The 11,491-nt window shown below is 37.5% G+C and overlaps 3 protein-coding genes and 1 long non-coding RNA gene across 9 annotated transcripts in view; 3 read left to right on the top strand and 1 right to left on the bottom strand.

Annotated features, from left to right (window-relative positions):
- Window positions 1-56: 56 nt before the first annotated feature.
- LOC125956691 (uncharacterized) lies at window positions 57-2,407 on the bottom strand. Its single transcript, XR_007469202.1, has 4 exons — window positions 2,141-2,407; window positions 1,849-2,067; window positions 832-1,054; window positions 57-755 (listed from the first exon to the last, which is right to left on the bottom strand). It is a non-coding gene; the product is annotated as an uncharacterized LOC125956691 (long non-coding RNA).
- A 1,149-nt stretch (window positions 2,408-3,556) lies between these two features.
- LOC125956688 (uncharacterized) lies at window positions 3,557-6,537 on the top strand. 5 transcript variants are annotated; one of them, XM_049688780.1, is made up of 7 exons: window positions 3,557-3,842; window positions 3,983-4,078; window positions 4,248-4,447; window positions 4,667-5,386; window positions 5,477-5,720; window positions 5,782-5,919; window positions 5,996-6,537. In XM_049688780.1, the coding sequence occupies exons 3-7, from the start codon at window positions 4,409-4,411 to the stop codon at window positions 6,328-6,330; spliced, it is 1,476 nt and encodes a 491-aa protein (XP_049544737.1). In that variant the 5' UTR covers window positions 3,557-3,842; window positions 3,983-4,078; window positions 4,248-4,408; the 3' UTR covers window positions 6,331-6,537. The 5 variants fall into 5 exon arrangements, with proteins under 5 accessions (XP_049544737.1, XP_049544735.1, XP_049544738.1 ...); XM_049688778.1 differs by having other exon boundaries at window positions 3,762-3,842; window positions 3,917-4,078; XM_049688781.1 differs by lacking the exon at window positions 3,983-4,078 and having other exon boundaries at window positions 3,823-3,842.
- Window positions 6,538-6,995: 458 nt separating this feature from the next.
- The window catches only part of LOC125956240 (multiple C2 and transmembrane domain-containing protein), a 9,911-nt gene continuing 5,415 nt past the window's right edge, over window positions 6,996-11,491 (top strand). Inside the window, exons 1-6 of one of the 2 annotated variants that reach the window (XM_049687906.1) lie at window positions 6,996-7,445; window positions 9,412-9,985; window positions 10,397-10,596; window positions 10,663-11,167; window positions 11,232-11,374; window positions 11,434-11,491. The exon at window positions 11,434-11,491 is cut by the window's right edge and continues 134 nt beyond it. In XM_049687906.1, coding sequence (XP_049543863.1) covers window positions 9,817-9,985; window positions 10,397-10,596; window positions 10,663-11,167; window positions 11,232-11,374; window positions 11,434-11,491 — 1,075 coding nt within the window. In that variant the 5' untranslated portion in view covers window positions 6,996-7,445; window positions 9,412-9,816. Of the gene's footprint in view, window positions 7,446-9,159; window positions 9,280-9,411; window positions 9,986-10,396; window positions 10,597-10,662; window positions 11,168-11,231; window positions 11,375-11,433 lie in introns of those variants that run through there. The other variant, XM_049687907.1, reaches the window with a different exon arrangement.
- Window positions 10,888-11,491, top strand: part of LOC125956242 (14-3-3 protein zeta) — a 29,668-nt gene continuing 29,064 nt past the window's right edge. The window contains exon 1 of the mRNA XM_049687914.1: window positions 10,888-10,897. The gene's annotated coding sequence lies outside the window, so the exon portion shown is untranslated. The remainder of the gene's footprint in view (window positions 10,898-11,491) is intronic.

Here is an 11,491-nt window from a genome sequence, read left to right as displayed (position 1 = left end):
GCCCAGGATCAACGAAGAGAATTCTAAACCCTTTCCACCATACTCTTTGACCGTCTTGGGGGGCGCATTTTCTCCATTAAATACATCCCTTGGGCATACAGGGAAGCCTGACCTTGCCTGGAAAAATAATCGAATAATATTTCTCAAACGATCCAGCTCCAAGCTACGACCGACATCCATGTCTTTTTTGTTTGCAGTATTCTACCCTAAGGTGCCTTAACAGATCAGCATCTCATTCCACTACTACTATTATGGTCACATCATCAATTATATCTGCTCCACATCATCATAATCCAAATCATACATCTTATTTTTTTTTATACAAATGCTTTGACTATGCTCAAGCCTACAGATATATCCTATACCTACAGATTTTTCTATGCACCCCCCTTTATAGAATGTTGCGCGCCGACATGAACTGAACTCTTTACAAAATTAAAACTGGCAAACGGGGTAGAACCATTCGTCAGAATTTTGATTGTTGTAAATATAATAATCTTAGATAAACAACGCACTATTTTTAGCATAGTATAAATAAAGCGCCGTTTATTCTACGCACGCTCTGATCTTTCCGGTACATCTGAAAGAACTGGAATTCATCGGCCATGGTTTATGCCTTTTCCGTTGGATAAAGAGGAAACAAGGAAAAACCACAAAAAACAATACCCTTTCCTGAAATCCAGCATCCGTCAGCAACTACCATCAAAAGACCCCCGAGTGAGGTTGATAAAAACCTCAATGTACTTCCTGTGTATCTTTTGATTTATGAAATGGAATAGCGTTGAAAGACATTTAATATCTATAATTAACAAGCAGTATGTGATAGCTTACCTTTTTTTCTAGGTTCAACTGTTTTTGTATTAATAACAGTATTGATTGTAGAAGTGATTTTAATTTCGACCGATTCCGCATTCATTGAACAATGCGGAAACTACAATACCATTGCTAAGGTGTGGTTTACGGCTCATTATCCATTTTGTCACTGAATTTGTATCGTTTTCTTGCATAAACAGCAACACTCACACGTTTAACACACCCAACTGCAGTCACACACCTGTAATTAAAAAAATAATTATTATCTGTAGAAGAGGTGCTGTTAGTTTCGAAAAGTGGTAACAATAGTTACTCTAAATATATCGACTAAAATCATATGGTCATACTTTTATCGGCAGGAGCATAAGATCCTGCAGAATCATAATCATCTGTTGCTTATAGGAACGTTCCAAGTCGCTGAGTCAGTTTTAACCAGTTCAGTCGTTGCTATACTCTATCCAGTTAAAGCTTGTGGTAAATTAATTATTTTGCCTGAGTTCATGTTTGATTTAAAAGGCATCAGTTTTAATTCCAAAGTCTTACTTTCCTTATTTTTAAACTAAAAAAGTTGCTAAAACCGGATTTCATCCATACTACCACAGATGGATTTGTATAGCTCTTTAATGTGAATCAAGATCGACACTCGCGAACTATAATTAGATCATTATAATCGAGTATAAATCAACGTTCGCTGGAGCGTAGAATATACGGAAAACACAACAACAACAATGCGAGGGCCGACCGAAGAGAATCGAATTACGCTGTACAGCATAGAAATATGAAGCGAAAACTTGGCCCCTTTGTTTAATTCCTTTTGAATGCAACAAATAATTACCAATCAGGGCCATAAACCACTCTTTAAGAAGTGCTCACAGAAAGCTGAACAAAAAACGTTTCAATAATTCTTATCGCAACGCGGTGCTGGATCTTTAGGGATGATAAAATATATGTGTTTTCAATAGATAATCAGTTTTATCGCGGGTTTTGAAGAAGGCTCGGAAAAAGTTGAGCGGAAAAAGGAAAAAAAGCCTTTACCACGCCACTTCCTAAGTGAAGTACGACGCACGATATCCTTATCAGTCTTTCTTCGATTTGTAAAAGATTCGTCATTCCGGAATCAATTTTCGCTGAACTTCACACAGTAATGCACTCAACCCCAGATTCACAAATTAAATCTTCACAGATTGCCAGTCGCCCGCACAAGTTTCTCCTTTAAATCACGCAGTCCCAAAAGCAGCACAACGAAAATTGCACCTGAAAGCACCAAAGTAGAAATCCACTTCAGATAATGAAGCTGTCCGAACCTCTTCGTCTTCAAATCAATGACCTCTACACTTATTGGAAATGACTCTTCGTACACTTTCTGCTCAAAAAGACTTCTACCGCTGCATTTTCCGGGCTCCTTCACCCTTTCGTTTTGGTCGAAAATCCGTCGAAGCTGTATGGAAAATTGTCGGAAAGTTGTCACAAACTGTATACGCAATTGCGGAACCTTTCGCCTTTTGGAAAATCGGACAGTGAAATATGTTTCGTTATATGGTTTGCAAAAGAAAGCTAATGTGTTGGCGTCATACGCACTTTTGCTACATAAATGTCGCTTACAAGCATCAAGTATTGTTTTGCCAATAAGGCGCGCGCACGAAAGAAGTTCGAAAGGGTTCTAGTTTCTGTTGAATTGTGTAAAAACACTGATAGTTGCAAGGGTTTAAGGAAACGGCGGCTATTATGCACTTGAGTGGCCGTGTAGAGTTTGTACGGTATCACGTGAGATTAAACAAAATAAATCACTGAATTTATAATAGAAACAGTATCAACAAAATAATTGAACAAGGCCTTTCACTCAAAGAGCACATCTTAAAACACCAAAATTGCTGTTTTTCGACGCGAAAGCCAACATACACAGTTCACACCGACTCTATTGAATAATGTTGTTAAACTAAAACACGTAAAAATACTAAGAAACTTCTTCAAATCGCAAATCTTTATGCGAAGGATTTCCTGTTTTTCACACCAGCCCAGCAATGTTTGCCCGTATTCCACAGGCTGGGTGTCCCCAGCGAAAATTGCACCAGCACCGTAGGTACGAAGATTCTCTTCCGGTTGTTTGTTTGTTTGTTTAGAACGCCTTTCTGTTGAGTTAAGTAAGTATTTCGAGAATTTTTACTAACTTTCACGGAACGCAGAGCAACGGAGGTTTTTTTTGTAAAGTCGAGTTAAGAGGCAAAAAAGTCGAGTACAAAAAAGTCGAGCAAAAAATTATCGTTTTTTATTTCGTTCGTTGTATCGTTTATTTTGTTTGTTGTATCGTTTATATTGTTTGTTTTGTTTTTTCTATCGTTTCCATGGTTTTTTGTTTCGACTGATCGTTTTTTTGAATTTGCCGTTACTTTAATTTATTTGATCGAGGGGGCCTTATTTTCTACCAGATTGTCCGATTTTTTAATTTTTACACTGATAGGATTTTTTACGAACGAACGAAGGATTTTTTACACTGATAACACTGATAAGGATTTTTTCTACTTTTACAATCTCTCAATATATTGCGGAAAGCTGCAGTAAATACTATCGGTGGGCGAACCGATCTGAAAAAAAATGTTTTTGTAACCATAATCAATAATCACATTCAGTCGTAAGATCAACGTCCTGAGAACCATTTCGTTCATTCCGCTTAATTTTGGTCTTGTTCGAATACAGCCATCCGAAAACGACATCACATCATAAATCGTATGGTTCATAAATCGTATGATTCATATGATCATAATCGTAATCGATCATTGTAATCCATTTAATCCCTCTCCGCCAATAAGAACCAATAGACATTTGCAAATATCAGGTGATTTTTTTTAAATATTGCGCACTGATCAATGTTTGAACTGTGATCAGAGTCCCTTAGAGCAGAAAGTTAAAAATATCTAATTATACACCAACACTTATCATCACTGATCAATAGACTGAGTAGATTTCGTCCGATCTCTGAAATACTGTAAGTGCAGTGGATGCTGCTAGTGTGGAAAGAAAGCGTTTCTTGTGTAAGTTTCATCAGTGTTCTACTACCGCTTCTTTCTATTAGCGGTACTAACATTTGGTCATTGCCTTTAACTAGCTCCGCATGGCAGGTAGTGTCCGATATTGTAAGTTTGAGTGTAAAAAAAGTTGCAAATTTTTCCAGTTTTGCGTGTTACGTGGTGTTCGCTGAATTTGTCGCCAACCATTCAGTGCTGATTTGGTGTCCGTTTTCCCTCAAATAAAGCGTACGAAATATCAGGTGATTTATTGAAAAAGAATCGTATTACGCATTTTTTGATAATTTCTATACTCCCGCGGCATCTAGACAGAGCGAGAGCAGATTTCCAAAAGCAAATATGTGTCACGTCTCGAGATCTTTAACCTCGCTTTTCACAAGTTCATAAAATCTCGCTTTTTTATAATTTCAGGATCGATAGGTACTGTGGGAGTGCTTTATCTGAAGGTTGTAGCAAACCGTGCCTTCCTCAATCGAACGATTCGTTTCGCTTCGTGATTACGATTGAGGCGTCCTTTGGCACATCACTTTATCACTGAGTCAGGGTGTGACCGCTTTGGTTATCAGGAGGTTATGGAGAAGCCTACATCAGCTAGGGCTATGGATGAGCAGGTATGTACTCACTGTCGCCTTGAGCAAAAGTGAGAAAGCATTTACTATGCTGATTAGCCGGTAGACATATTTTGAAACCTCGATTTGATTGAAATCGCAAATTTTGCTCACCATTTGTATAATCTTGCATTTTCGTCAAATGTTCCATCTTTTAAAAGAAAATTAATATTCTAAGTGCTTTAACATTTCTTAATACATTCATTTTTTTTTATATAAAAGGAAATTGAAGGGGCTCGTAGCTTTTCCCTGTCGGAAATGTTGTACGACGTTACGGCTAGCGCGGTAACAACAAGAGCTGGGCAGTTTATATACAAGCACGCTGAAAATGTTCTCTGGACGGTAGAGCAAACTGCCCGTTGGTCTCTGCCACAAGCGTCTCCAACAGAATACCAAGCTAGCGATTATAAATCAGCAAAAGATCATGGAAGATATTGGGAAAAGGAGACCTCAACATGTTCAGGTGCACCGCTTATTAGACCAATGCCATGGGTGTTGTTTCTTCCAACATTGATATGTTTGCGCATGGTTCGAAGTGTTTTGTCTATGGCATCGCGGTCAATTGGCCGAGGCCCTTTTCTGCCCTCGAATATGGTTGGTTTTATCCAAAACAAGCGGCGAAAACTACGGGCTCTAAAGTATCGCGGACAACGTTTGGAGCGCAAAAGCAAAATAGAATCAGCAACGTGGTGGAAGCGAATCTTTCTCGGTCCGCTCAAAATGATCCTCTGCATCCGACCAGTTGATTTGAAGACAAGCTCTGATGTTGAGCAGCACGCGGTAATTGGTAAAAATCGGCATGAGATCAATAATAAACGCTACACTCGTCGAGAGACAGAAAGCGATGAAGATGCTGCAAGTGGCAATGATTCGTGGGAGGATGCCAGTTGTCAGGAGTTATTGGAAAAGTACGCCTATGTTGTAGATGATTCGAGCTTTAACGTAAGTTTAAAAAGTCCTGTCTTTCCGTCCTTTTGTCGTCCTAACGATTTTTCGAGGAAATAAAAAATAATGATAATCTGCCTATCACAGGTAGACGATATTACTTCCAGCTCTGATTGCACCGATACTTCAATGTCAGAGACAGATCATTCCCCTGAAAAAAGTTACATCGAGCACCGAGAAAAAGGACAATTGCAAAACAATGGAAAAAAGGCGGACAAAATCCAAGAAAAATCAAAGGCCAATACAAAAGAAATGATTAAAAATAATATCAAAGAATCGACTATCCATATTAAGGATTCTTCTTGCAGCTCAAAAATCACCGCGGATACAGGTAGGATGCAAACTCAGATTTGGATTTTGCAAAACATTATTCATGTACACATTATTTTTAGATTCCATCATTCCTTTTGCAGAAGAACATAAGCATGCAGGCACGGAAGGCACGGAAGAGGAAAAATTACAAAACAGCGAAGGATCTCCTGTACAACCCAAGAATTCCTCTAGTACATCAAAAATCACGATAGATTCCGGTAGAATACAAAATCAGCATACAAATGAAGTAGAATTTGTAATAATTTTTAATCAAAAATAACATTCGTTTTGCAGAGGAAGACACGCATGCAAAATCAAAGGATATCGTGTCACCGTCCAGGATCAATCTTGCGGCTGGTTCACCGGAAAACAACGAAAATAAACCAATTAATCAAAATGTTGGAACCATGTCACAACAGAATAAAGCTGCATCATCATCTAACTCTAAAGTACCCTCGAAACACTCCTCTAATGCATCAGTGAGTGATTTAAGGAACAATCAGCATCAACAAAAACCAACTAAACAACAATCTGCACCACAGCTACAAAATAATACTAAAGATCAGTCTAGTTTTAGCAATGGCGGTAAAAATCGAAACAAAAAGACGACAACCACATCGATCATTTAATGTAATATGTTGAATTTTCTTTCATTTATGTTATCGATACAAGCATGCTAAAAGTAAAATGGTGGAAAATGTTTTCTTTATTAATTGGTCGAAAATTTGTAATGTTTGTTTAAGTGTTTGTTGTTTCGAAATAATGCGTCGATATAATTATCATTGCTTGATTTATTGAAATCGTTTGATAAGATGTGGTAAAATATACTTAATTTTGCAATAAAAATATCTCATGAGTGTTGGTTTTTAAATCAATACAATTAACAACGGCTAAACATCGCCTTGTCGTAAAAACATCGCCCTTCTTTGACATATTATACTCTTTAATTATCATCATGCTTAAGGTGAACTGTACAAGATTTCTAAAATTGACAATTATAACGCTGCCTTGTAAGATGACTACAATTCTTGAAACACTCAATTTTGTGTGAAAAGAACCCGAAAATTTTGACAAAAAACCTTTAAAAAGACGTCGCTAAGATACTTCATTCTAACTATGTACAGAAGGCCCGTATGCGCACGCGCCTCTCAGAACCGGGTACCAAAGTAAATTTTTCAATATTCGATTTCAATTTCCGATCTCTAGAATTAAATGGTTGTGCCTTATCTTTTAGCCATCATTTGGTTATGATCTGTGTAGAATAACATAGTTTAATATACATTCCTGAACGCTATAGTTTTTTTATTTGACAATCCTTCGATTCAAACAAGTTGATAACGGTGAGTAGACGCAAGAGCATAGAAAGAGCAGACCATTGAAAGAGATGCTCGTGAGAGGCTACAAAATGAAGATGCGGCAGTTCGCTCTCTCAGTCGGCAGTCGAACGTCACAAAACACAAAAGTTGGAGATTAAAACCGGGAAGCTACATTTCGAAAACCGTACCAGCATAGAGCAGCAAAGTTAAAGCAGAACTTGAATGAAAGATAAATACACGACGTGGCAGAGAGGCTAACATATTCCCCTAGCTAATGCGTACAAGTGTAGAACGTGAAGGTCGTATTCTTGAATGTGCCGTCATTGTAATCCAAGCACAACAGGGAAATTGGAACAGAAATAAAAGTTCCTAGGTTGTGTGGTTAAAGCAGTGTTAATGAATTTCATATGCAAGACATAAGATCTTTGGTAGGTATTAAATTTTCTCGGTCACGTCTGCATCAAATCCCATTATAACTGATAGTAAACGGTTACTCATTCTGCTGGTGCAATAATGCATACACCATATTACAATTTCTCAACTCATAGTCATGAAATTATTAGTGTGGCAAACTTTTTCATGGTTGTTGCACAGATAACGACAGATTGAAGTTCTCTATCGAAATAACCCATAAACTGAAATCAATAAAGTACAGATTTGTGAGTTTAACACGTGGCTGTACCTATTCATTTTGTGCAAGTACTACTGAGTAAGTGTACGATCAAGAATGTCTTGTTAAAACCAGTGACAATCGTTGATGTAGTTTTCGTACATTCTTCCGTCCAACGAGTGAGGCGAACTCCATACCAAGCACTAAGGTTTTCATTCATCTGGCGAGGCACCTGCTCTCTTCTTTCGCGGGCTCTCCGTTTTCGGGTCTTTACGTATCTCGCCTTTTTCGTATTACTCTTTTGGTTTTTTTTGGTTTAAACCGGTATTCGTAGTGCTTGTTTACAAATTGTGCGCCCTGGTGTCGGTTTTGTGAGTGTTGATGTGCTTCTACGTTATATCCAATGGTTTTCAAAATGTACGATATTTATGTATGGTAATATCATATAAATAGTAGATTATTAGCATGAAAAGAATCAATCGTTTCAAAGAAACAAGCTTCAGTATATATGATAAAATGAATCCCAAAATACATACAGGTGGTATGCATAGCGATTGTTATTTTAGGTTAGCAATTAGGTCATTAATTACGAAAAATCAGTCATAGCAAAGACCATGCTAATTACTTCAAGTCACGAATGAGTCGTACAGAGACCATTTAGCTAGGCTCATCGTGTAACTTATCGTTCAAATTGTATCTTTCAGATTTCTGAAATTATTACAAGCTATGCAATATCAAAATAATGAAAAAAATACGAAGAAAAATGTAATCCACATCCGGATCAAAACCATCAAACAAATCGTCAAACAAACAACTGACTTATGAATTTAGCTTGATGAATTTAAGAAGCAACATATTAGCTCAGGAGCATCAGCAGCAGTTATCGTTTATTCGTAAACTAATTGGTGTTGGTGGTTTGTATCACAACCACCCTGTTGAATCTAGACCCTTGGCACGAATGCACAAACATGGATTGCGTTAGGAACGTTATTGCGGCAGGATGTGTTGTGTTGATGGCTCTAGGCTGGAGTTGCTATGAACACGTTGAAAAACAAAGGATTTTTCGTTTTGTATTGTGTGACATCTCGCACGATTTTCAACTCTCACTAGAATTCGAACGAGATGTGCAACAAGAATTCGTGCAGCCAACAAAAGCAAACACAATCGATTTCTGACCATAGCATTTCGTGAGAAAAGACGTATAATTAATTAGCAAAACATTGATTTTCCCACACCCAGAACGATGCAGCGTTTTCTCAGCTGGTATATGTCAATGGAACATACTCTTTAGTTTTTATTTTTGGCAAACCATCACTTGAACCGCTCGCTAAAGCTATTGTTTCCATTCTGTAGAGGAGAATCTTTGCGAAAGATGGGTCGTAATCAAATCCAAATAGTTTTCAATTTATTTTTAGTTTTTCCATCCATCCATTCATATTTCCAAATATCCCTATGGAATGCAAGGTTTTGTGTAATCGGTAAAAATCATTAAAGCATTTCAAGCATTTTCATAAAAGCTTTTTGTATCAAAAAGGCACATATTAACATAAAAGCTGGAGGATTGACTTTATTGACACAGCTCTTGTTTCGAATTACCTTAAACCGTCAAACCATTTGCGTTGATATTCGTGAACTGTTGCATTAGAAAATAGGTTCGTCGTATGGGTTAATTCATTGGTGGGGACAAATATGTTCAAATCTTGCATATTGATATTTTTGCGTGAAAGCCAAAAAAGAACTGTTAAGGAGGATTAACAACTTTTTTATTTATTTTTTCATTTCAGAGACTTTACAAGATTGTATCCTTGACACAGGGAAAAAGCTTCTTTCATTTGAAACAATGATCAATCGTAAATCATCGAGTCAATCATGTGTCAAAACTAGTTTATGAAAAAGTCTACCAAATGTGTTTTTATGCTTCCAATGCAATAGTACTACTTTCAAGGACCAAAGAAAGATAAAATAAAAATTCAAAATATTATGTTATATATGAAATATTTCGCCAATATCTTAGATAAACTGGAAAAAGGTTGGAAATAAAGTGCAAAAAAAATTATTAAATTCAGAAACTAAGGAACATACTGACTAAAAATTGGCCCATGTTTTCTCTTAAATTATCGATGGGTAAATATAAACGCACATGTATCGAAAAGTGATTAATAGAAACACGCTGTGCCTCGTGGCTGCTAATGGGAAGTGATACGGAGCTGAAGGATACTGAAATGGCAGGGTGCTCAACAGTGATTACACCAGGTGGCGGCCCATACTGCCCTGATGGAAGCATGACAGCCACTAGCGCACACACGATAGGAGCCGGAGGAAGTTATAGTGGGGGCGGAAGCAGTAGCAGTGGAAGCAGTAAGTGTGTGAATTCAATACTTTTAACACCTATTTTGCAATTATAAGTTGTAATCTACAGTTGTGATGAGCGCACTTATTATTCTTTGTTTGCATTACCAAATCAAATAATTTATTTTACACATCTAAAAGATCTTTTTGCATCAAACAAAGTATTGAACAGATGGGGAATTAATTTTTACTTTAATTTAAAATGTCATATGCCATTTAAATCTATCATCAAGAATCAAACTATTTCCACTATGGTATATTGAATTATTGCAATGATTATACTCTAATAGCAGTAATATCATCAACATTCATAAGCAGTTTAACACATATGCTGATAAAAATATTATATTTTGCCCTCCATTTATGCTATATGTAACGCTTTTTGTAAAAATATGCATATCGCCATTCTCAATTCTATAGAACGTTCTCGACTGAATTTAGAGTCCAAATGTTCTTCTCTACGAAAACACCTGAGTAAATCGGCATCAGAGTTAAGTTGCAACGACTGTGGAGGATCCGGAGAGTCACCACACACTTCCCCTCAACGAGCCCGTTCTGCAAATGCACCAACCATACCAGGCGTTATCCAGCGAACACATGGTTTTTTCAATACGTTGAGGGTAATATAGAGAATATTTCATTCCATGCTATATCTAACAAATCATTTTAAATAAATACGTCTACAGCATCGGTGGTCTCGAGCAAGAAGCAAGGAACGACTTCGAGGATCATTTGGCCCGGAGCTGGAAGGTCGTCGTGATAGTCAAAGCGATTACGCGGCTGATAATAGTTCTGCGGAACATAGTAGCTCCGCTACACCGCATCAATCTCCACGACATAGAGCTCAAACATTAGGAGATTCTCCGTTAGCAAAAGCAAATGAAAAAAATACAAACACTAATGGACCTGTAGAAAGCACAAGTGGTTCTATAGTAACCGGTGTTCTGAAAGCATTATCGACCAAAGCGGACATCGAGTCAATAGGTATTTCCACTACGTCTGAAATGGGGCACCAGACAATCAGCGGTCTAGCAAAGGTTTCCGAAACGCCGGACACAAACAGTTTAACCTGCTTACATCCGGCTGATGAACAACAGAGAAGACGAGAAACGCAATTAAGGCAGCATTCATTTTTCCAGCTTCGAGTGCATCTGATCAGTGGTCATGGTCTTGTAGCTATGGATAAGAGTGGTACGTTGAAATGTACAGTTAGTCATATATCATTTTTCCATAATGCGAGCACCTTTATTTTTAGGTACCAGCGATCCTTATGTCAAGTTTAAGATTGGCGGACGACTTTTGTACAAATCCAAAACTGTTCACAAAGATCTGAATCCAATATGGGATGAAACCTTTGTCGTACCCGTAGAAGATCCTTTCCAGCCTATAATCATTAAGGTTTGAATTTAATAGCTTTTTTATGGCAGTCATTCAACATACAGCTCTTTTTACTCTAGGTTTTCGACTATGATTGGGGCCTGCAGGATGATTTTATGGGATCTGCCAAGCTCTGTC

The sequence above is a fragment of the Anopheles darlingi genome, chromosome 3 (genome assembly GCF_943734745.1).
Source record: "Anopheles darlingi chromosome 3, idAnoDarlMG_H_01, whole genome shotgun sequence".
Lineage (NCBI taxonomy): Eukaryota > Metazoa > Arthropoda > Insecta > Diptera > Culicidae > Anopheles > Anopheles darlingi.
This window is presented reverse-complemented; position numbering and strand designations above follow the sequence as displayed.

Bases quoted from the DNA above. Each gene is read 5' to 3' on its own strand.
- LOC125956688 (XM_049688780.1), top strand. From the start codon at position 4,409: ATGGAGAAGCCTACATCAGCTAGGGCTATGGATGAGCAG. The intron at 4,448-4,666 runs GTATGTACTCAC...TTTATATAAAAG, and splicing joins CTAGGGCTATGGATGAGCAG to GAAATTGAAGGGGCTCGTAG. The intron at 5,721-5,781 runs GTAGGATGCAAA...CATTATTTTTAG, and splicing joins AAAAATCACCGCGGATACAG to ATTCCATCATTCCTTTTGCA.